Raw genomic sequence first — 25,532 nt, forward strand, 5'->3', positions numbered from 1 at the left:
AAATTTACCAACGAGAAAAAACCGAAAATTTCCAACTTCCATTTATTTCTCAAAACTCTTTATTATTATAACGAAAAAAAGAGTCTCCGAATCTTCTTTCTTCCGATTGAACTTTTATCGCGAACGGGAAGGAAATAATATAAAATGAGTTTAACAATATCAGAAGGCGACGACACAATTGAGTGTGTTAGACACGATGTGAGTTGAGAATTTCGGGCGGGAAATTTGAATTTTTCAAAAAAAAATTTGGGAGAAAACGCGCTCCATTGAAAAACAAGATTTGGCGCGAAATTTGAAATACTGAGCGCGCTTAGTAAGTGCGCTCTATTGAGAAAATTGAAAAATATTCGATTTGGCGGGAAATTGGAAATTTTGAGATTGCTGAGAAAGTGCGCTCTGTTGATAACAATGTAAAAATCAAAAATATAGCAGAATTTCACAATAGAGCGCACATGCCCCTCAACTTGAAATTCTGTGTGAAAGTGCGCTCCATTGAGAATTTAGGCGGGAAATTTGAATTTTTCAACAAAAAAATTGGGAGAAAACGCGCTCTAATGAGAAAATCCAAAAAATCATAAGATTTGGCGCGAAATACTGACTCAGTAAGTGCGCTCTATTGAGAAAATGGAAAATTTGAGATTGTTGAGAAAGTGCGCTGTATTGATAACAATGCAAAACTCATGAAAATAGCAGAGTTTCACAATAGAGCGCACATGTCTCAAATTGAAATGCTGTATGAAAGTGCGCTCCATTGAGAATTTAGACGGGTAATTTGAAAATTTGAGATTGTTATCAATAGAGCGCATTTTCAATTATCATATTTAGTTATTTAAATTCCTTGAGATTTGGCGCCAAATATGAAAACCCCGAATTTTTTATCGATAGAGCGCGTTTGCATTGCACAAGTCCGCTCTATAGGACAAAATGAGATTTTTGGCGAGAAATTTAAAAGTTTGAGATTGCGTGAGTCTGTAAATGCGCTCTACTGAGAATTGGCGCGAAATTTGAAAAAATATGTAGAAAACGCAAAAATTGAATATTTTAGTAAATTTTCGTAGGTAGATCAAAAAAAAAAAGTTTGCAGCCAGGCGACGAATCGATCGACGGAACGAATGGTGGTGATGGTGGTTGTGGTGATAGTGAGCACGGTGGACAGAGCACTCAATTATCAGAAGGAGGAGGGAATAGTAGTGGATCAACGAACAGTGTCACCAGCAGTGGAAAAGAGAATCCCGAGGAGGTACGTTTCGAAAACCGGACGTTTTGAAACCACGAGACATTTCGAAACTGAGACTTTTGAGGCAATTTTGACGTTTTAAAACCGGACGTTTTGAAATCATTGAGGCAATTTTGACATTTCAGAGCCATAACATGGTTACAAAATGTCACGGTTGCGAAACGTCCTTGTTTTTCGAAAAATGAAGCTTGAGACCTCAGGGACGTTTTAAAACCAGTGGCAACCGAGACATTTGGCAACCATGACATTTCGAAACGTCCTGGAATCAAATTCTGTGGATTTCGAGTAATTTTCAAAATTTAAAAAAATTCCGAAAATTTTAAGCTTTTCTGGAAAGTCGATAGCCCCCGACTCCTATTTTGAGGGCGGAGCCAAAAATGGGCGTGGTCTGAAAGGGGGCGGAGTGTAAGAAAAGAGTTTGTTAAGCTTTTCCGAGCACGCCAAGTATTATTAATGATTACCACTGTGAAAAAATTACAATTTTTTTTCCAAAATTTCAAAAAAAAAAATTTCTCAGGAGTACATCCGTAACCACCTGAAACACTACACATGGTATCACGGAATGATGTTTGGCAACATTGCGGCCTCATTGCTGAGATACGATAATTCGTATCTGGTGAGGCGAGCGTGCACCCGGGACGAGAAGTTTCTGTGCATTTCGCTGAGGACGGGCGGCAAGAAGGCTCCGAAAATTTATCATTACACATTGAGTTGGACGACAGACGACGGATGGACGTGTCCGAAGGTACGGTAGCTGGAGAGGGGGGGGGGGGACATCTGGATAATGGAAAACGCGTCTCGGAGGCACGCCAGCAGTGAAGACAGTAGACATCTGAACATCCGGACAGACAGACAGCATTCCCTGATGGAATACGCGCCAAAGGTGCTCCAGACGAAGGACAGACATACAGGCATCAAAAAAGAAGCGCCGGAGGCGCGCCAGACATGACAAAAAAAAAGCATTTTCTCACCCAATTTTCGACCAAAGTATAGATTTTAAACGAGCTTCTGGACATGTGGACATCGGGATACACAGACAGACAGACAGAAAAACTTATACAGGAACCCTAGACGTCAAGTCTGGACATCCTGGCACCTAGACATCTAGAAATTAAGGGAATTTCCGACAGGAATTTCCAAAAACAGGAACTTCCTAGTTCTGAAATTTTCGAAATACCCGGAATTCCAAAATGTCTAGTTCCGCACATCACGGCACCTCGCCGCCGCCGCCGCCTTCAAAACCAAAATATACAGTACCGAACAAAAAGGTATCAACTTTGGCTGTTTTCAGTGGAAAATGACCAACTTTGACAGTGTATTTCGGTATCACCTGATTGTCCAATAAACTCAATTTTGTATGGGTTGGACAGAGCAAAAATAGTGCATCATTTTTGTAGTTGATCATTTTTTGTATGGACATTACCATGAAAGTTATAGGTCGTCAAAGTGAAAAACTCCAAAATTTCGCTAATTTGCATTGAAATTAGTCGATTTCAGGGAGTAATGGGTTTCTTTATCTGTAACTTGCTAGGGAGTGTCCCTACCAAAAAATGGTGGTCAACTACAAAAATGATGTACTATTTTTGCTCTGTCCAACCCATATAAACTTGAGTTTATCGGACAATCAGGTGACACCGAAATACACTGTCAAAGTTGGTCATCAGTTTCCACTGAAAACAGCCAAAGTTGATACCTTTTTGAGCGGTACTGTATATGTCCACATTTGCAGCTGTTCGATAAGTTCCCCCAAATTCCGCGTCAACGATATGAGCACATCGTCGAAATCATCAACAACTGGTCCCATCGATTTCCCAACATCGTGCCGATCGCCCGTCGTTCGATGGTCGTCCTCCACGAGTCGATCAATCTCGAGAGGTTTTTGGGTCGTGGAGCATTTGGCGAGGTGTTTAAAGCGAAATTCACTGCGGCGGGAGCCACACAACCAATCGAGGTGGCCGTCAAACGGACTGCCGGAGACGCGAAACGTTCGGCGATTCAGGAATTCTGTCATGAGGCGAGCATTCAGGCGGTGCTGCAACACGAGAATGTGGTGGCGTTTCATGGAATCGCATCGTTGGAGGAACCGATTATGGTTGTGATGGAGTTGGTGACTGGCGGCGATTTGGAGGTGAGGAGAGTCTGTTTGTGTGTCGGTGCGTTCAGATGTCCAGAATCTTCCCGAGATTAGTTTTGGTCTGAGATGGGCGGGGTCTGTCTGCGCGTAGGGACATCCGGATGTCCAGAATCCTCCCGAGGTTACTGTATTTCTGAGGGTCCAGTATATGTCTGGGGGTTACTGCCACAGTTCTTAAGCTCTCTAGTAGATAAGAAGGTCTGTCTGTGTGTCGGGGGATGTCCGGATGTCCACACAATCCTGGGTTACTGTAGTACTGTTCTTAATCGTGATGTCCCGATGTCCCGTTTCAACTTCTGCGCAGCGTCTGTCTGTGTGTTGAGGATGTCCGGAAGTCCACACAATCCTGGGTTACTGTACTGTTCTTAAGCTCCCATAATGTCCGGATGTCTAAACGTCCGAGCAATAATTAAAAATATCGAAACTTTTACAAAAAATTTAGAGATTTGTCAATCTGGCGCGCTTTTGACGCACTTTTAATCACATTTCCCTGCATGCTGGCTCACTGCATGAGTTCATTTTTGACTATCTGTCTGTCCGGATGTCCAAATGTCGAGACACTATATAAACTTTTTTGTGACTGAAAAACTCTTTAAAACCGCTTTAAAGGTTTCATGAGTCTGGGGTTTCTTGCCGCGTTTTTTCGAGTGTGTCCAGTGCAATTTTCTGCTGAAAACTTTATAAAAGGATGTTTGTCTGTCTCTCTCCTCCCAACTTTATCCATTTTTTTCAGAAATACCTCCAAAAGACACCGAATGTCTCAAAAGAGCAACTTATCTACTTTGCTCTGAATATCGCGTGTGGAATGCGCCATTTGGCAAGGAAAAACGTGATTCATCGAGATCTGGCGGCAAGAAATTGTCTGATAACGAAGGATTTAAAAGTGAAAATCTCGGATTTCGGAATGTCGAGAAGGCTGAGTAAGGTGAGTACTATAAGCGTTGTCTGTCAGTGTGTCTGGGATGTCCGGATGTCCAAAACCCCCCGGGGGATTACTGTACTGCTGCTAACATCTGTCATGTGTGTTGGAGATGTACGGATTTTCTTAATCTTCGTTCTGATTCCAGGGGGTCCCAGACTTTATCGAGAAGAAAATAAAACAAGCTCCAATCCGATGGATGGCTCCAGAATCCCTACTGAAAGGCGTCTTCAACGAGAAGACCGACGTTTGGTCGTATGGAGTTGTAGTCGCCGAGATGATGACTCGTTGTGCTCACAAACCATTGTATGGATTCAATAAGAAAGAAGCACAAGACCATATCAAGAACAACCCGTTCCCGCATCGAGTGACCGCCGAGAAGGGCGATCCGAAAGAGTTGGCGCCGATTGTGGATGCGTGTTGTTGTCAGGTGAGCTATGGAACCTCTGTTGGCATTTCTAGAATTGTCAAGATCGCAAAAGGAGAACTGAAGTGTCATATTGGAAATTCCGAAGTATTTCTCCGGAGTAGAACTTTAGATTCTGAACATTTTAAGACTAAAACCAACAAAAACCGATGAAAATTCAGGAAGTTACAGATTTTCGAAACATTTCGAGATATCCAAAAATTTCAAATTAACTGGAACACAGCAAGTTTTTGTCCAAACTCAACAAGAATTACATATTTGGAATCAGCATGAGAAGAGCTTTCATATGAGTACAATCATGCCAGCATTCTTTCGAAAATTTTGAAGCATCGCGACGCGACCGCAACGAACCCCTAAATTTTTTGGAATTGAGGAACCCGTACTCGCCCGGATTCTGTTCAAACTGCTGATTCTGATACCTCATGAAATTCTAAGCAACTTTTGTTATTGTCTTTATTCTATGACAAAACCGTCTTCTGACTCAAAATGAGCTTTGGATGGAAGGGTTTTCCCACGCGGCCGTGTAGTTCTCTCGGACAATATTTTTGCTCAATTCCTAGTTTCCTCACCAATTTTTCAAGCTGATATCCTCTAGGCAAAAGGCAGAAAAACTTACACTCGCGGAAGACGGAGTTTCCCTCAACCCACAAGAAAAGAAATCCACACTGTAATTTTCCAGAACATTGAAGAGCGCCTCGACTTCCAAAAAGTCAAACAACGTGTTCACGCAATTTATATGCAATGTTTGAATCCAGGGACAACAATCACAACTACGACGACACTTCCCACGATGTCACCGGGTCCGGCGCCGTTGGAAATGGTAAGTAATGGGGGAGTATCACACGGTGATTTCAATAACTGAAATTACCGATCAAATGGAACATCTAAAAACGCTAAAAGTCACTGAGACCGCAGAACTATAAATAAACTTTGCTGTTATACCCGTTACAATCATTGTGATTGTTGGCAACGCTAATAGGTTAGATCAGCTACAGTACTGGCCATAAAAAAAGCGAACCTTGCAGTTTTTAGTTGAAAATGGTAAACTTTGTAAATGTAACGCGGCGGTGTCACTGATAGTCTCACAATATCGATTGTTAATGAAGTGTATAGATCACAAGTAGATCTTCATTTTTTTAGTTGACGATTTTTTTGTACGGACACTCCCTAAAGAGTTATGGTCATTTTAAGACCACAGCTCAAAAATCGCACTATTTCACACTGAAAATGGGACGATTTGAGGGAGAAATTACTTTGACAATAAGTAACTTCTTAGGATGTGCTCTTACAAAAAAGTAGTCAACTACAAAAATGAAGCTCTATTTGTGATCTATACACTTTATTAACAATCGATATTGTGATACTATCAGGGAGGCCGTTTCACACTCCCAATGTTGACCATTCTTTATGGTCAGTACTGTAGCTCAGCTAATATAGTCTAGATCTCAAATTGCTCACAGAATCACTGTCAAATCGATAGGCTATAAATCTCAAATATCGCCTAGCTATAAACTCGGCCTACTTAAAATTGATTATCGTGTCGGAAAAGTCGGAAATTCAAGCTACAAACTCCTCCTATAAGCTATAGAGCGCTCTTATACAATCTCAGCTTTCTAGAATCGTTTTCATTGCTGTAAGCTCAATCAACACAGTTCTTACAACTGCGCGTCACCGAAATGCCCTTGAAAAATGTCTCTTTTTCTCTGAGTCTCTCGATTTCGCACACAGTTTTCTTGGTATTACGGTAGAGCGCGGTTGTAAGAATTGTGCCGTGTTAATAGCTTTACTAGAATCCATCCTAATAATTTCATTCCAGAAAAAATCCGAGGACCGTCAACGAAACACCACCTTAGGGCGAAAAAAATCGCGGGATGGTCGCTCGAAAACTCGTTCGTCGAAACGGAAATTCCTCTCGTTCCGTCGCCGTCAGAAAGAGCTTCAACTGCCGACAGGAATGACGGCAACAACACCAGGCAAACCATCACCATCACCACAAGAATCACCTGCTGCTGCACCTACAGTACTCCCCACCACCACGGGGTCATCTGCCCTCCCCACGACGACAACGACTACAACCGATATCCCGATGCCACCCCCGGAGACTCCGCCCACTCCATCCGTTACAGTGCCATCGACTCAATTACAGTCTCCAACGTCAAAGTAGATAGAAAAGTATCGACGATTTTTTGAATAGTAAATAAAGTACTGAGTCTGTCTGTGTGTCTATTGGTCCGGATGTCCATATTTCATCAAGTCTGGGGCGTCTTGGACGCGTTTTTCAGAGGCAGTGATGTTTTGGAAGCTTTCAGGAATATTTGATGTTCTCAAATTGGGTTTTTCCTGGTTAAATTGTCTGGCGCGCTTTCGACGCGTTTCTGAAAAAAAACTACTGGTGTGTCTTGAGCGCGCCTTCAGAAATTTCTGACTCATTCGTATACCGCACCTTCTAGAACCTAAATATTGACTGGCGCTCCTTAGGCGCGTTTTCTGAATAATTTAAAAAATTAAAAGTCAATTTTTTCAGAATATCTGGGCCGCCATTGGTGCATCTTACGTGTTAACTAGAATATGATAAAGCAGAGATGTTTTGAGCTGGCGTGCCTTTGACGTGTTTTCAGATAAGCTGAAAATATTTTAAACGCTATTTGAAGTCATAGATCACTGGGGAGAAACAAGGGTTTGAGTTTAAGGTTTTTGAAGTTTCAGTAAAGATTTAAAAAAAAAATTCCCGCGTTTATAGTAAAAATATGATATCTCAGTTAATTCGTTATCAATTTTTCTGAAATTTGGCAAAAAATACTTCAAATATGCTGAATTTGATACACTTTACCGTTTGTCGATATCTCTTCTAGAAAAAAATATTGACCCTTTTGGCTCCACTATCTTTAAACAGTTCAAACTGAAGTTTTTCAGTTAATTTACTTTCATTTTTTCTGAAATTTGTCACAAAGGTACTATTAATTATGCTGAATCTTATGCACTTTATTGTTTACTGTTTGTCAATATCTTCTCCAACTTATATAATTTTTCCTAAGGTAACTATTAGTGTTTGTTCCATCTCCTCTCTCCAAGCTTCTTGCATGCCTTCATGCCTTGTTGACCGTCCTCCCCCCTTTCCTTCATCTTACCTCAACTTCGTCCAACTCTCCTCTCTGATAACAGTGTCTAGTCGTGACTCAGCTTACACTTGTCCTTGGCCACTGTTTCCCAGCCTCCTTCTTTTATTTATCTAGGCTTCAGCAACATTTCCATCAATTTTTTGCTGCAAAAAAAGCAAAAATGATACATTTTTTCACATGACACTTTTTCATATCCAGTGTCTTGGTTTTCTGAAATTGTTGTTTGAATCTATTGTAATGTCATTCTTCATGGATTTTTATTTGTTCTCTAGGAATTTTAAAACTCAGTCATTCGAGTAGTCTTTAAGCGCTTTTTTTGACACAACAACCTTCTCATTAAAAAGGGACTGCGGTATTTCAAAAATGAGATTTTTTTATATGGATCGACTCAGAATTTTGTGGAAAAAAGTAAGTCTCTTGGAGCCAGGTCCGGAAATTCGTCTGAAACGAGTTATGAGGCCTCAAAGTGTCAAAAAAAGGCCTTTTGCCGAGAAGATTTGCCTTATTTTCAAGGTAAAATTGTCTGGCCGTGCACTTGAAAAATTGTTGAAAATAAGGCAAATCTTTACGTCGTCGAGAGGCCCTTTTTTCACACGTTGAGGCCTCATAACTCGTTTTAGACGAATTTTCGGACCTGGCTCCAAGAGACTTTTCTCTTTTCCACAAAATTCTGAGTCGATTCATAAAAAATCTCGATTTTTGGAAAACCGCAGTCCCCCTATAATTCCGTTTCCCTCAGTTTTATTTTAATTTAACCAAATCTCTAATTTTTTAAACCGTCTTCATCAAAATTTCCGTCTTATTCATATTTCCAGATCAAAACCATCTTACAACATCTACTACCATCGAAACCATGAGTCTTACCGACCCTTCACCTGACAAGCCTCCAACCGATGGTTCTGTTTCACCACTATCGTCTTGTAGCGGCTCGATTGACGCCACCTCTGGAGATACAACAGGTAACTTTATCGAAATAAATTTAAAACAAGTTAAAATAATTATTTTCAGAACCTCGATCCAAAGTTAATGTTCCATACAAACCTGACCGTATTTTGCCAGCCGTGCCGAGACCTGTCTGGAGACATCGCGAGGAAGCAGGAGGTATGGATGACTGTAGACCTATCATAGTTCTTGGAGTTTATAGTAGAAATTGAAAAACTTTGAGAGCATAGATACTTTTCTAGTGTATGTAGATCACCGTAGGCCCTGACTAGTGTTGATAGAAACTTTTTGTACAGTAGTCACTCGATGTGGTACTGAAAGTGTTCTTGTGTGAAAATACCGATATTTTATCAGCATAAATCGTAGAAAATGGTGAAACAATCAGAACCTCCAACAAAAACTATGAAGATCGTATTTTTTAAACTGAGCAACTAAACATCTGTAATTTCTGGGCGGTGTCATGTTGGAGACATTGTAATACTACTTAAAAACAGTTTTGGGCAGGTTTTAGGATTTTGTTTTCATTTTTTATCTGAAAATAAGACAAAACTAAATTTTTGAAACAAGAATATGTCTTGAAACCAGTTCTCCAAGTTTAAACCTTTTTTCACAGTTTCGAAGGAGTTACATATAAGCTCAGCACAGTTCTTACAACTGCGCTCCACCGAAATCCCCTTGAAAAATGTCTCTTTTTCTCTGAGTCTTTGAATTTCGCACACAATTCTCTTCGGATTCGGAAGAGCGCGGTTGTAAGAAGCGAGCCGTGCTACTATGAGTGTTTAAAATTCCATCATATTGAAAGTAAAAGTTATTCGAATAAATTTTGTGACTTTTAAATCTATTAAGTCTCATTAGATAGTTTTAGGGAATAAAACATTTTGAATGATTTAAAATTTTTGAAATGTTTAATTGTAGTCAGGAATTTAAAAGTTTCACTTTCAAAAAGTACACTTTTTCTCATTTTTATGTTATTTTTTTCTGAAAACCTTTTGAAATTTACTACGCTTATGTAACAGTATCTTTTTCTTAATGGGACAGCTGGATAATTCAAAATTAGGTAAATAAACTTCAATAAAAGTACATAACATGTCAGTGTTGTCGGGAATTCCGACTTCCGACTTCCGGACTTTTTTCACTTCCGACTTCCGGCTTCCGGATAAGGAAAGTTACTTCGGACTTACGTCATTTCATAACTATAGAATTTACGAAGAGTACATGTCGCAGAAATACTTGGAAAAATGGTCTAAAAGGACTGAAAATAGGCTTTTCTTTCGCCAAAAACGAATTTTTCACCGATTTTCCCGAATTTTATGATCTTTTCTTTTGGAGTTTTTGAACTTTTGCGAAAAAATCTACTTCCGACTTCCGACTTCCGACTTCCTGATAAGAAAAATCACTTCCGACTTCCGACTTCCGGATAAGGAATTTTTTACTTCCCGACATCTCTGGAGACATTATGTATGCATATGTATGCTAGCTGGAATATACCAAAACCAGTAAATATGAATCATACTATTTAATTTCCAGACCGACACTACGAACCACACCCAAACTATGAACTGTACCCCAGGAGGAGCGATGACAACAATCGATACGTGGATCCCATTTCTTTGGAACCTAGTTTCCCTTTGGATCCTTGTACTAATGGTAAGTCTATAATAAGATGTATAAGTTTTCAATTTCTCAATTTTCAGACCCCCAAGAACTTTCTCGCGACGTTGTTCTCTCGGGCATGCAAGATTTCCGAAGATTGTCCCTCCTGGAATGGAAAAATGTTGTTCCTTCCTTTTTTACCACATCTCCGCCCACCACCGGAGTTTTTGGTGCCCACCAAGAAAACATGAAAGCCATCCCGAGCCTTCCATCATCCGGACCATTTGCTATCTACATCGTATGGGACCTATGGAATGACCACCTGACCCTAATCCCTCATCACCGGAAGCTCGTCGCTTCTAATCGCCAGGATCTCTTTATGGTTACTCTTACATCGCATTCCAAGGATCTTCTCAATCCAGGACCTGTTCAAATGAAGAATTACTTAAAAGGAGACGCGATTTGTGTCAGAACTCTCAACCGGAGACGTTATGCGTGGGATCACGACTTTCTGGTTTCCACTGATGAGATCTTGAACCCAGAAAGCCATAAATTTTGGGCAGTCGGTGAATTTTATCTGATCCAGCGGAAGTTAAAAGAGAACTGTCTTGTGACAAGTGTCGGACGTGAAGGATTCATCGCGGATGGCTTCAATACTCTATGTGATGCCCCTGATGACTTTTCGGACCTACCTGGACAAGTTTACCACGCGAAAATCTTTGTGCCATACCTACAACCGGAGAGTTTTCTGCCTGGCACGGACGAAAAAGAACAGAAAATTCAAATCTCAGAAACCAAACATTACTGCCCTGGCTATCATGTCTACCCGTCGATCGTAGCGTTAAGCGGGATTGGGGCGGAGCTTGAGCAAGAACTACAGTATGCGAAGAACCCATTCCAGCTCATGGACCGAGTCCCACCACGTATCTTTTTCACTTCTGGACATTTCGGGCTATCTGGAAAGCTTGCCATGGAGAACAGTGATAAGGATCTCGGATTTTACCCCACAAAGATTACAAATGTGACAAAAAAACGAGGCGCCAAGGTGGTAGAATTCACTCTGAAAAATGGTTACGGTGCACCGCGCGACTCGCAATGGGTGAAGCTCACCAAGTTCCTGATGAACTTCAAGGGGACCGTATTTGAGATGGAGGTGGAGTCTTGTACCAATAAAAATAACAAGTTATACCTGACTGGTCGCTCTGTATCCAAGAATCGGAAGGACTTGGATGTAATCAAGGAAATACGCGGCAAAATTGTGGTGATCTACCAGGAGATTCAGAATAACTTGCATCATTTGAAAAACTTTCCGACGCTGGAGGAGTTTGAGGAGTTTCAATGGGATACCAACTTCGGGAAGTGTCTGAAAGCGTTGTTAGGTGGGGAGAGGATTCTGGGTGCCTCTAGGAATTTGGATTCAAAAGTCTCAGAGTCCCCGCTAAGAAAGATGCTGACCGATGAGCAAGGAGAGTATGCTGACGCAATGACTCACGGGGACTTGCCGGGAGGTGCTGTGGATTCCTGCTTTCGAGGTGGCAAGACTTTCGCGGTTGCGGTGACTGCTAACCTGTTGGCTATGGAGTCAAGAATCAAGTCCGCTGACGATCACCTGATTCACCTAGCTTGCAGCAACACTAACATTGCAGTGAAAGCTCTCACCGAAACTCACCTAACACTCCCTTATCCCGCTCGAGCAGTCCGTCTGATCAATTTCAATCGATTTCGACAAGCTGACAAAAATAACCATACTCCTATCGATTACCCCTTGTTATGGCCCAATGTTCTTAGGCGTCATGTGATGGCGATGGATGCCAAGGTTTACAGTGAGGAAGAAGAGGATGAGTATGACATTGACGACGTTACTCAAAGTGCTTTTCACTATCTGAAGAAGAAAGATCTGAAAAGGGGTGATTTTAAGAGTTCGACGTTCTTAGATAGACTGGAACAAAAAGGAGAGCCCCAGATGAGTCGACTCGACACATTTGTAGCTATCTACAAGCCTCAAATTATCTTCGCCACCCACTCCGCTGTCACTGCATCCCTACATACTGGAAAATTCGAGAAGTTCAAGGCCAAAATTGCCACTATCCAATTCGACGAAGCCCACCGCCTGCCAATGTTCTCCTTGATCTCCCTTGGCCTACGGATCCCCGATGCTTGCTTCGGTTTCATAGGGGATTCTAGATCGTTGCCAGCGTTTTCCGAGCCATTACTCCCATCGGATCTTTGGAACTACACCATTCGGAAAGTGCTGGAAGATTCATGGAAAAAACTTCCGAGCTTCAAATTCACCAAGTGCTTTGATACACAAATGGATCTTGTTAAGAACTGCAATGATCACTTTTATGGCAATACGTTGTGCTCTATGGGGAGAGTTGATTTGAAGGGTTTGAGGGATTTTGTTGGGAATATCTTCCCTATTCAAATTCTGAATAATCCGGAGCTTTTGGAGAGAGAGCAACATTCTGGGAACTCACTGTATTGTAGTCAAGAAGCACATCTTGCTGTGCAGCTTGTCAAGAAGATCCAGAAGCAATTCCCACAGTTGGAAATTGGAATCCTCACATTCTACAGAGCACAATGCTCCCAAGTCTCCAGAATCCATGGAATCGAAAATGTCTTTATTGGAACAGTGGATTGTAGTCAAGACTACAATTTCGACGTCACTATCATCCTCACCACGCGGCCGGATTCCTTCCACGAATCCAAGTTCCTCGAGGACCCCAAAAGACTTAATGTAGCGTTCTCAAGAGCCAAGGATGCTTGTTTTGTGATTGTTAATGAAGAGGCAGCAAGGAGTTCGGAGATTTGGAAGGGGATTTTGGAGGGGGTGCCGAAGGAAGCTCGTCGCGATGCAAGAACATTTATTGGTATTGGAGAAGGAGGTGAAGAAGAAGAAGATGATGGAGTTAGGCAGAGGAAGAGACGCTACACAGGACCACGTCCTGAATTTCGTTGAAGTGAGTTGAAGTTGAGGCACAAACCTATTCAGATAGAGAGAGCATTACAAAATGGAATAGGTTCATTTTTACCGTTTTATAACTATTCGGGACGCGCGTGACGCATCAAATTGTCCCATTTCGAGCGCTAGATTTAGTAGAACGTGTAGATAAAACACAAAACTTCAATTTGACAGTTGACGGGGTTCCTTGGGGCTACGTTCACTAAATACCGTAAAAACTGTTGGGCACCCAGAGATGCCAGTTCTAGACGGTATATCTCGCTTTCCAAAAAATATATCAAAAAGTTGTCAACTAACAAATAATTATTCAATATCCATTGAATATTTCAATAGTTGGTAAAATTTTCATAGCTGTGAAACCCGCCGAGCTATAATGCTCTAAACTTCTCCAAGTGGGTGCTCTTATATTACAGGTTTTACGGTAGTTATAGGTCAACAACCAGGACCTGAATCTGCTACATATGTACCTTTTTTTCAGATTTATACTTCAACGGATACACCCAAATTCACGAAAGTTGGTGGTGCACACCCAAATCTTCATGAATCATACATCATTATTATCACTTGTCAAAAAAAACGTAAGTTATCTTTGTCTGTAATAGAACTGTTACTGATCAGAACCGACAAGAATTGCATGGAAGGGGAAATTTCTTATCCGAAAGTTGGAAAACTGGAAAATTAGACTTTGGTCAAAACATTTTCAGTCATTTTATACCATTTTTCCATGTATTTCTGCGATATTTACTATTCCTAAATTCCACAGTTATGGAATGACAAAAGTCGGATGTAACTTTCTTTATCCGGAGGTTGGAATTCCAAGCAACTCTAGAACGGACCAAAATATTGCTAAACGGTATAGGAAAACCTAACTAGGGAATGGTCAGGACTGACTTTGGAGTTCAGCAACGAGACCTAGCCCAATCGAAAGACAATCGAATTTTGATGGGAAATCAGTTTTCAAAAATTGCTGACGACCCTCCAGAATCCAGATATTCTGGTCTGAAAATCCAAATTTAATACATGTGATTTACTCGATTTTTCACCCAAATTTCGCTGTATTTCCCCCCAAATATGACGCCACCTGAACATGCATCTCGGCCAGCGATCGGTGGTCGAGGGGTGAGCGCGTCTGTCTTTGAAGCACGCTATGCAGGTTCGACCCCCGCTTGACCAATTTTGTTTTTGTTTTATTTTATTTCGGCGTTTTTTTCTATTTGAGCCGTTTTTCAATTAAATCGACCAGAAACTGTGAACGATTTTGAATAAAACTAATTACTTTGATAGTTAAGCTAACTAGAAGTGACGGCTGGGGAGATCAACTTTCAGAATGCTCTCTATGGAAAGGAGGCTATAAAACATGGGCGATATGTAGTTTCTGGTCGATTTAATTGAAAAACGGCTCAAATAGAAAAAAACGCCGAAATAAAAAAAAACAAAAACAAAATTGGTCAAGCGGGGGTCGAACCTGCATAGCGTGCTTCAAAGACAGACGCGCTCACCCCTCGACCACCGATCGCTGGCCGAGATGCATGTTCAGGTGGCGTCATATTTGGGGGGAAATACAGCGAAATTTGGGTGAAAAATCGAGTAAATCACATGTATTAAATGTGGATTTTCAGACCAGAATATCTGGATTCTGGAGGGTCGTCAGCAATTTTTGAAAACTGATTTCCCATCAAAATTCGATTGTCTTTCGATTGGGCTAGGTCTCGTTGCTGAACTCCAAAGTCAGTCCTGACCATTCCCTAGTAAGTAACAAGATGAATGGACGGTTTCTAACTTGTAACAGTTCTAGACCGGATGATTCTGCAGAATTGTACAGTTCTAATCAGATAAATTTTCAGATAACATCAAAAACACCACCACCCATCCAATCGACACCATTCATACAATTTCTTGACTACTTCCAGTGCGGCCATTGTTGGCTCATTTCAATGTATAAATGGTGAATATTGGTAAGAGCTCCAAGAATCTGATGAGTACATTCAAACTGTTTTCAGGATTTCTTGATATGAAATGAACAACTACATAGCCATGACATTCTGATAAAGCCACCAGTCCTGTTTTTATCAGGGAGGTTGGTGCGGTACTCCGGAGGAAGATCCACAACATTGATATTTCCAGTATCTCCGAAGGTTAGTGAGATTCATCTAGGTACTTCCAGGAGGCTCAACATCATCAATTCCAGATTCTTCAAAAAACAATTTCTCCAGCAACCACATGGCTAGACTTCACTAGGCTTAACAACAAAATTTGGAAGCTTCTATGGTCTAAAAAGAGGTAGTTTTGAATAAATTTTAGTTAAATCTTCTAATTTTCTCAATTTCAGATAACGGCCCCCTTCCTGTGCTCCTGACTCTGTATCTTTGCTTACACACCCATTGCAGACAAACTGACAGGTAACTGGAGAGTTCCAAACCTACTGAAACTTATTCCATTATTTCAGGATGACGGAGAATATGGGATCATCGGGACAAGAACACACTCTCTACTGATCACTGCTGCACAGATTTATCATCCACCAGATCTAAGAATGTTATCAGTGAAATATTAGTGATAAAATTGCGCTCCAACGCTGATTTTTAGAAAAGAAATCTGAGAGAACAGATTCAAAGGTACAGTACTGGCCATAAAGAATGCGACACTTGCAGTTTTCAGTTGGAAATGACAAACTTTATGAGTGTGAGACGGCTTCCCTGCTAGTCTGACAATATTGATTGTTTATGGACTATACAGATCACAAGTAGAGCTCCATTTTTGTAGTTGACAACTTTTTTGTACGGGCACATCCTAAAAAGTTACAGGCAATCTATGTAAAAAGCTCAAAAATTTCGCCTTTTAGCACGGAAAAACGACAAAAATTGCGAGAAATTACTTTCACGATTGATAACTTCTCAGGATGTGCCCGTACAAAAAAGTTGACAACTATAAAAATGGAGCTCTACTTGTGATCTGTATAGTCCATAAACAATCTATATTGTGAGACTATCAGGGAGGCCGTGTCACACTCACAAAGTTTGTCATTTAAACTGAAAACTGTTAGTGTCGCATTCTTTATGGCCAATAATGTAGATACATTAACCCAAAAAGGTTCCAAACCAAATGTACTCGATGTACTTTGTAAATCTCATAATTTCTTTCCCTCCGCTCCCATCGGTTATGATTTATAGGCGTTTAGTCTTTAATCATTCTTTCTATCTGTTTTAATTGAATTCTTTCACCCACACATTTTCTGTCTGACTCCGCCTCTGCTCAGTATTAAAACAAAGGCGAGAGCTTATCTTTTATCATTTAATAAAGTTTTAATTATCCAAGTTTGAGGCTTTTCTTTTTTTTTCTTTTTTTTTGGTTTCCCGACAAACGCGACTCTCCAGAGTGCGAGCAGAACCCCCTCTGTTTATGGCGCATCGACCGGGAAGTCTCTCTCCTGTCTCTAATTAATTTTAAAAGAATTTTGAGAAATTTCAATAATTTTATGGAGAAGGCATGCGTGGAGGACCGCGAGTGCAGTCCGTCCCATGTTCCTCCAAACTAGTTTCTAATTAGCAATTTAATTTTGTGAATTCACGATGATAGCCATTTAACATCGGGTTATTGTAGGTCCCGAAAGACCCGACCCACCGCCTTTAGCGAAATTGACTATCATCAGAAAAGTTTATTAGAAAACTAGTTTCTCGCTTTCCGCCTTCCTCCAAACAATTTTCGCTTCCGCCTTCCGCTCTCCGCTTTCCGCCGATATTTTTTCAATTCCGCCTTCCGCTTTCTGCCCAAAAAATGTTCATTCCGCTTTCCGCCTTCCGCCTTCCGCCTTCCGCCATTTCAAAAGCCGCATTCCGCTCAACTCTGACTCTGACGCGAATGCATCTATCGATGTTTGGTTGCTTCATCTATTTTTCTCTGTTACTGTGATTCATAAATATTTTTTATAGTGTTGAAGCACAACTCATAAAATCCCTCTTTATGTGTGCAAGAGGAGTTATTTAAACAGAGGAAAGGTACTGCAGATAATAAAATATTATACCATTCACCCTTCCTGCCATGAAAAAATTGGTGAGTTTCAATTCTTGCATCCGCGCTCTACCGAAATTGTGGCACGAGGATTTCAGTGGAGCGTAGTTGTAAACACTGTGCTAATAAGAAACCTTCCAGATTTTTCTCAACTTTCTTATTCTCGTCTCCTCCTTGCCTTCTGTTTCAGCTGGCTCAACCTGCAGAGACAAATGCCACCTGGATGAAATCTGCTGGAACAACGCATGTGTCCGTAAAGATCCATATGCAGATGAGAGACACCGTCAGAATTCTCTCAGACATTTTTACCGGAGAAAAGTTGGTCCGACATGTAGAAATGATAACGATTGTCGTGTGTTTGGAGAGCATTTGGTGTGCTTTCGTAATTTTTGTAAGCCTGAATGAGTTCTGAATAAAAATAAATTGTTGGAATTGTTATTGTAAAAATAGAAATGTTAAGATGCGCTGCTCAGGTCTAAAATCAGACAGTTCACAACTAGGTCGCTTAAACGCGCTCCGTCGCTCAGCGGCTGGCACGGTGCCAAAAACAGACTTGGCTGAGTGCCAAGTTCGAGTTTAGCGTGTGTTTGTCGTATCTTTCAATGAAAAACGCGACGCACACGCAACGCGACTGGCGCGGTAAATTCAAAACTTTTCGTCGCACCCCTGTGAACTCACTTAAAACGCAATACTATGAGCTCTAAAGTATACCAAAATGTAATTCTCAAAGTTTTCTATCTCTCTGACGGGCCGGATGACTACGCGTTAATGTACCGGGTAAAAAAGTGCCAAAAATCGCGATAATGACCAAAAGCTCTTTTAGCCCGGCCCGCCGTCAATTCGGCCATCGCGATATTTCCGCACGAAAATGACGTCACTCGGACTCAGGTGAAACGAGTGCTACAGTAGTTTTTTGCGGCAAATTAAAAAATTAATCTTTTTTCTCTAATTTTTATGCAATTTTTATCGAATTTCAACTTTTTTAAATTGTTTTTTCGAATTTATTCGAAGCAGAAGTGCCAAGAGATCATTGTTAAGAAAATTTCCATCAAATAATTGAGATCAGATTAGAATTATTACAGTTTCCCTTACTATTAGATTATTATTATTAATATATTATTATTGATTGATTTCCTCGGCCACTTGACTCCGGGATCCTCGGAAGTATCGAGTTGTTCTCTGGCATCCGGCGCATCGTGTCAGCCGCATGTTCTCCCAAGACTCCACGAATTGTTTGTCGTTTTTCAGAGTGTGCCATGCCAAGATTTCAAATTTCTCACGGTCGGAGGTCTGGAATTAAGATTTCTGTGCGCCTGTATATCCAGATGTCCTATCCCTACCGCCTCATCCACCATATACAAATAGGGCAGCGATTTCTTCTCGACACCAACATCACCAGCCAGGAGACCACTGATGAACACGTCTTCCACCTGAAAATCAATTGAATCTCAATGGAGCGCATATGCCAACTTGTCAACTTACAGATATAAACTTCCGATGCTTAGTGGATACCGTAATTCTTTCGGCGGCTTTCCGGGTGACAAGATAGAACGGCCCGGAGAGGTATGATGGGAACACACGGCATTTGTATGAGGTTTTTGGGATGTACCTAAATGCGCTCTACTGATAAAAGTTCGGTAGGGCGCACTTGCCGCCATTTATGACCTACCATTTACTTCGCTCGTCCTTGTGATGTACCGGCACGCCGGCCTCCCATTTTTCGCCGTAAATCGAGGAGCTCGTCATATTTATAGTTCCATCTTTGATAAAGTTGCTCAGCTGATCCGGGTAGAAAATCACGTCCTCATCGATTTTTCCGATCAGTTTCACTGATGGAGGCGTCTTAGTGTGACCGTAGAGAAGGAGGGATATCGACTGAAAATTTTTGTGTTTTTTGAAAAGAACATCTTGACAGACAAAGATTCAAACAGAACTGCGGAAATCTGGACACCAAGATGCACCGACAGACAGATAAAGTAGTCACTGTATTTAGGTGTCAACAGATGTGGACATCCGGACATTCGGACAGAACAATAGACAGGCATATATGCGAACAGAATGAAAAGTGATAGATATCCGGATACTAAACCGCACAAATGGATTAACCTAGCTTACGGACAGACCGATAGACTGACAGACATCAAACTATTGGAAAATCAAAAGAAAGAAAATTTGGACATCCGGGCATGTGTGACAGACAGAAAAATCACCACCATTACAAGACAAGCGGTAACTACAGCTATGATTTTAACCTTGAGACATCTGGACATCCGGATACTAAGACACACAGATAGACATTTTTCAGTTTCCGGAATCCGGAACCGGAATGAGATTTTACATTTTCCGGAACACGGAATTCGGAAACGGAATCAAATTTTTGAAATCTGGAATCCGGAACCGGAATGCCGAAAAAACCCGAAATCCGGATTCCGGACAACAGTGCTGGACACACTAACAGACATCCGAACAAACGATAATATCAAAAATGAACTTTTTTCCTTATTCGGAAGTCGGAATTCCATGCAAAGCTCTTTGCACATCAGGACATCAGGACATACAGACTAACAGAACGGACATCTGGACATCCGGACCACCACAGACAGACACCCCGACCTACCTTCCATGTCAAATTGACATAAGTGTCCTCCAAATCGACGACAATCATATCTCCAAAAACCTCTGCCTCTCTCAGAATTACCGAGTTCTTCGCCTCGTTCTTCGCATCCACTCCAACCAAAAACATCACTTTCATCTGTTGTTTCTCCCCAATAATCTTATTCTTCTCCGAGTTCATCCACGTCTTTCTTATCACATTTCGTCTCGCGAAGTTGTCAGAATTCGAGGAGACAATTATCAGAATTTCCGGGTTTCCATAGTCTTGTGGCACCTGAATCCAGTGGAATGTTTTCTGAATGTCAGAGAAAACGATACGGTAGGTGTCATCACTGAACGCATTGGTCCCGTTGAGAGATTGTTCTGGAATAATTTGGGAGATGCAAATGCGCTCTATTGACAACTCACTCTCCTGCCACTCGTCTTGAATACATGCCCGATCGACTTGCGTGAATTGTTGACTGTTTTTGTAGTCTGGAATAGATAGGGGGTTGAATAATGTTAATAGCAACAGCGCTCTGTTGTATTCAATCAAAATTTTGGCGGGAAATTTAAAAAACACGATTTCGTTATCGGCATTCTTACAAATAGGGCGGCGCGTAACTCGCTTGGAACGCAATATTATGAACTGAAAAATATACCAAAATATAGATCTTGGCGAGTTTAATGTCCGTGGCATACTACTGTTATGATTAAACTGAAAACTTTTCCAATACGCAAGTTTGAGTATCTATAAAAAGCTGAAATATAAAAACAAGATTTTAAGACAAATTTATATTACTGCTGTAGGCATTTTCCTGGAAAAATGCAATTTTCAATTTTTTTTTTGAGTGTTTTGGACAAATTCAAGAATTTTCTACTTTATGATAATAGTTTCAATCAATTTCTAGGGTCAACATTTTTTAACGGTTTTCATGTACTGAAGGTTAAACGTTATTTCGATTCTAATTTCATAATATCCAAGTTTGTAACGTTTTTATGTTTATATTTTCTAAAACTGCAGGTAATTAGCTATCTTTCGTTTTTTAGATCTCCCATTTTGAGTTACTTGGGAAGGCCTCCGAGTGACCATGGAGTTATGGAACGTGGCCTACATCATTGGAAAGCTGAAATCACGCTGATTCCAAATATATATTCTGTTTTTGCCTTCAAGGCCTGGTATAAATAAATTTATTTGTGATTTTCGCGTGTTAAAAAGGCAATAATTTGCCATTTTTTCTAACTTTGACCTTGTTTTTCTTGAATACCAGGCCTTGAAGGCAAAAACAGAATATATATTTGGAATCAGCGTGATTTCAGCTTTCAAATGATATAGGACATGTCCCATATATCCATGGTCACTTGGAAGGCTTCCCCAGTTAGATTGAAGCGACTTATGAAGGTTTAAAGTTCAAGAAGCTTAATTTTTTTTTCAAATATTCAGTTTCCTAAACTATCAAAAACTATCATAGTACAGAACATGATATTTTCAGGAATATTTTATTTTCGTAAAGGTGTTAATTTAAAGGAGGACTGAAGTCATATTTTTTTATTTCAGATTCTGATACTTCAGAAAATTCTGAGCAACTTTCATCATTGGAGCATAGGCTAAAAATCGCTCTAAACACCCAAAATTCACGTTTTCCCGGCTCAAATTGAGCTTTCGTGGAAGAGTTTTCCCAAGCGAATTTTCGCCCCCGTGTAGTCCTCTCGGATAAAATTATTTCTTTTAATTTCTCGATTTCTCGTTTTCTTGCTTTTTTCAACGAAATTTCGTGTTTTTTCTTCTTTTTTACGATATAAATTTTAAAAAACACGAAAATTTGTTGAAAAAAGCAAGAAAACGAGAAATCGAGAAATTAAAAGAAATAATTTTATCCGAGAGGACTACACGGGAGCAAAAATTCGCGTGGAAAAACTCTTCCACGAAAGCTCAATTTGAGCCGGGAAAACGTGAATTTTGGGTGTTTAGAGCGATTTTTAGCACATGCTCCAATGATGAAAGTTGCTCAGAATTTTCTGAAGTATCAGAATCTGAAATAAAAAAATATGACTTCAGTCCTCCTTTAAAACTAAAATTAGCCAAATTACCGTAAAACCTGTAATAGAGGCGCACCCGCTAGCAAGAGTTTGGAGCCTCCTATCTCGGCTGTCTCTGAAGATATGAAAATGTTTTAAACTGAAGAAATATTTTATGATTATTAAGCTATATTTTATCATTTACTTGCTTTTTGATATTTCCATTGAGAACCGAGATATACCGCTGCGAATAGGTACCGCTAGGTGCGCCTCCTTTAGAGCTTTTACGGTAGCCGATGAATTCGCGAGCATTCCATGTTAGAAACAAAGCCAACTCACACAACAAGAATCCGGAAGCGACAATTATCAAAATGACGAGTACCCGGTTGACAATGGAAGACGTGCGACGGTTTTGTCGCATTGGGGGTCTGAAAGTCTGTCTGTCTCAGTGTCGAGAAGTCCGGATGTCTTTGGAGGAAAAGAAAAAAACTCCTTTTTTTGTTTCAGAAAAAAGTTCCAACACGACTCGTTTTTTTCTTTTTTCGAAAAAAGTTCAACTCACGTGGCAACAAAATGTTCGTAATAGGCGAAGCGCAGAGGTTGTTCTGCAATTTGATATACATATAATTTGGAGTCGGAGACATACAGAAAAGAAAAAGATAGTGGAGAAGAAGAAGTATAGTTTATGGCTTGTTTGCTTTTGGTTGGTCAGTTGGAGAGAGAGAGCATCTTCATGATTCACTTTTTTGTCCGTTTTCATATGTACCTTGTTTCTTTTTGTAGAAAATTGTTTATATTCTAATGTATGTTTATTTATATTTGTTTATGAGATGGTCTGAGAACAGTTTATGAAAGAAAAACTGGAATTTGGAGGAAATCGCGACTAACTATATTGGTTAACTGTTGTTTATAGCTTATTAGGACTATATTATTCAAAACAATGGGCGAGAATGACTAGAAACAGAATCAGAACGCCCTACGTGTGGTACTGGACTACAACATCCTTCTGATAGCCATAGTTGTCAAAGCTCGGGCCTTGCAAAAACGAACCAACAGTTTTTTTTCAGTATTTGTTGAACGAAAAACTCTGAAAATTGGTATAAAGTCATAGTTTTCGAGTAAATATACAGTACCGCTCAAAAGTATATTAAGTTTTTCCTTTTCAGTTGAAAACGCCAAACTTTGAGATTGTGTCATGGTAATATTGATTGTCCCATCAAGTTGGTTTTTAATCGTTCATACATATCAAAAGCAGAGCTCCATTTTTGTAGTTGACAACTTTTTTGTACGGATACTCCCTAACAAGTTACATATCGTCGAAGTAATTTCTGCCTCAAATCGACTCTTTTCAGTGCAAAATAGTGCGATTTTTGAGATGTCCACTTAAAATTACCATAACTCTCTAGGGAGTGTCCGTACAAAAAAGTTATCAACTACAATAACGGAGTTCTATTTTTGTTCTGTTTGATCCATTAAAAATCTAACTGATGGGACAATAAGTATTACCATGACAAACTCTCAAAGTTGGACCTTTACAACTGAAAAAACCAAAACTTAATGTACTGTACATTGACTTTATTTGAAGGTTTGGTCAGTGCAACCAATAAAAGGCAACTTTTTCCAACAAATTTTCGTGTTTTTTTTCTTTCTATGTCCTCGATATAAATGTCGCCAAAACTGAGGAAACAAGGAATTGAGCAGATATCTCGTCCGAGAGGACTACACGGTCACTATGAAATACTCTTCCACCAAAGCTTCTTTTGAGTCAGGAGAACTGGAATTGTGGCATTTACTAGGAAAGGCCTCCAGGTGACCGTGGAGTTATGGAACGTGGCCTATATCATTGGAAAGCTGAGAAAAAGCTGATTCCAAATATATATTCAGTTTTTGCCCTCGAGGCCTGGTATTCGAGAAAAACAAGGTCAAAATTTGGAAAAATGACAAAATATTGCCTTTTTAACACGCAAAAGTTGCAAAAAAAACCAACACTATATTTCGCGTGTCAGAAAGGCAATAATTTGTCATTTTTCCGAACTTTGACCTCGTTTTTCTCGAATACCAGGCCTCGAGGGCAAAAACTGAATATATATTTGGAATCAGCTTTTTCTCAGCTTTCCAATTATATAGGCCACGTTCCATAACTCCACGGTCACTCGGAGGCCTTCCCTAGTTAGAGCGATTTTTAGCGTATGCCTCAATGCAAGGCTGTCGTACGGCCGGTCGCGGAAAATTTTCTTGAAAATTTCAAATAGCCGCGGCCGGTCAAAAAAGCACCATTGAAAGCACCATTTTTGGCACCATTGATGGTCGAACCCTGGTGGTCAGATTGGTACCAAAAAGTCAAAAGTATATCAAGTCATGTTTTCAATTGAAACTCTAGAAAACCGCGGTTGTTTGAGATTTTCAAGAAAAAGTCACGGCTGGCCGCGATTTCTGACAGTCTTGCTTCAATGGAGAAAGTTTATTAGAATTTTCTGAAGCATCGGAATATGCAATCAACAAAATAAGACTCCAGTCTTCTCATTTTAGGAAATTGAGTTCAAGAAACCAAAAAAAGGAGCCAATTTGTATGTGTGTGCATCATCCAGTAACCACCTCCTTTAATTTGTCATGTCCTCTCTCTAATTTTCTTTTTATTTTCTTATTTCAATCAATCTCCCAATCCCTTTTCTCACTTCTTTTCAAATGAGTCATCTTCCCAACCCCCTTTATTTGAAAAATTGCCCTTTTCTCACTCTTTTTTGTATTCGTATAGTGAGAGAGAGGGGGTACAAAAGATTTGGAGGAAGAGAGCAAAAAATGTTATTAAGGACAGGAGGAATACAACAAAAAATTGTGGTTTGTTTGTAAGAGCACAAGAGATTCTTGGACTAAAGAGCTTCAAAAAATGCTCCATTGATAAGGAGAATTTTCAGAAGTATATGGCACTTCAGCCCTCCTTTAGGGAATGTATAAAAGCCAATTTAAATTGAGAAAAAGAAGAAACGCAAGAATTAAGAAACAAAAGACAAAGTGAGGGTATGCATACATGAAAACTGATAAGAAGAAAGTGCACCGGTCCTCCTTCTTCCCTTTTATTACCCTATTCCATCATTTTCTTTATTCCACTATTAGCACGAAACGCATCTTACAACCTCGCTCTACCGAAAACCCTTTGAAAAATGTCTCTTTTTCTCTGAGTCTCTCAATTTCTCACGCAATTTTCTTTGGTTTCGGTAGAGCGCGGTTGTGACACGTGTCGTGCTAATACATATAGGGCGGTGAATAAGTATAGGATGCTCTTTTTTCGAGCTCCAGATAATTCTAGTACTGAAAACCCAGTAAAATTTTCGTCCTGACCTGTTCTTCGGGTAAATAGGATTACATTCTCAAATTTTCTATCATGAAAATGAATAACTCCGCCCACGTTCATTGCAGTTCCTATTGATAATCACTAAATTTTTTAAGACTATTGTTTTATTTAAATAATTATCCCTCTATTTTCGAAAATTTTTCAAAAATTATTACCCAATCTCCGGTGGCTGACCACTCGCTCAAAGTTCGGCCCGGGGATGCGGTGTGGGTCTCGTTGCGCAATTTT

At 40.2% G+C, this 25,532-nt stretch overlaps 3 protein-coding genes across 3 annotated transcripts; 2 read left to right on the plus strand and 1 right to left on the minus strand.

The window, feature by feature from the left end:
• Window positions 1-144: 144 nt before the first annotated feature.
• GCK72_008292 (uncharacterized protein) lies at window positions 145-6,881 on the plus strand (the record flags this gene model as incomplete). Its single annotated transcript, XM_053726751.1, has 8 exons — window positions 145-198; window positions 1,085-1,240; window positions 1,755-1,982; window positions 2,967-3,365; window positions 4,105-4,296; window positions 4,439-4,720; window positions 5,397-5,537; window positions 6,534-6,881. The coding sequence occupies 8 exons, from the start codon at window positions 145-147 to the stop codon at window positions 6,879-6,881; spliced, it is 1,800 nt and encodes a 599-aa protein (XP_053586328.1).
• Window positions 6,882-8,689: 1,808 nt separating this feature from the next.
• Window positions 8,690-13,330, plus strand: GCK72_008293 (uncharacterized protein; the record flags this gene model as incomplete). Its single annotated transcript, XM_053726752.1, has 4 exons — window positions 8,690-8,795; window positions 8,845-8,937; window positions 10,306-10,425; window positions 10,473-13,330. 4 exons carry the CDS (start codon window positions 8,690-8,692, stop codon window positions 13,328-13,330), a joined length of 3,177 nt encoding a protein of 1,058 aa, XP_053586329.1.
• A 5,130-nt stretch (window positions 13,331-18,460) lies between these two features.
• GCK72_008294 (uncharacterized protein) lies at window positions 18,461-22,596 on the minus strand (the record flags this gene model as incomplete). Its single annotated transcript, XM_053726753.1, has 7 exons — window positions 18,461-18,631; window positions 18,682-18,771; window positions 18,824-18,950; window positions 19,011-19,216; window positions 19,959-20,317; window positions 20,363-20,428; window positions 22,515-22,596. The coding sequence occupies 7 exons, from the start codon at window positions 22,594-22,596 to the stop codon at window positions 18,461-18,463; spliced, it is 1,101 nt and encodes a 366-aa protein (XP_053586330.1).
• Between the last annotated feature and the right edge of the window lie 2,936 nt (window positions 22,597-25,532).

Source organism: Caenorhabditis remanei, chromosome III, assembly GCF_010183535.1.
Source record: "Caenorhabditis remanei strain PX506 chromosome III, whole genome shotgun sequence".
Classification (NCBI taxonomy): domain Eukaryota; kingdom Metazoa; phylum Nematoda; class Chromadorea; order Rhabditida; family Rhabditidae; genus Caenorhabditis; species Caenorhabditis remanei.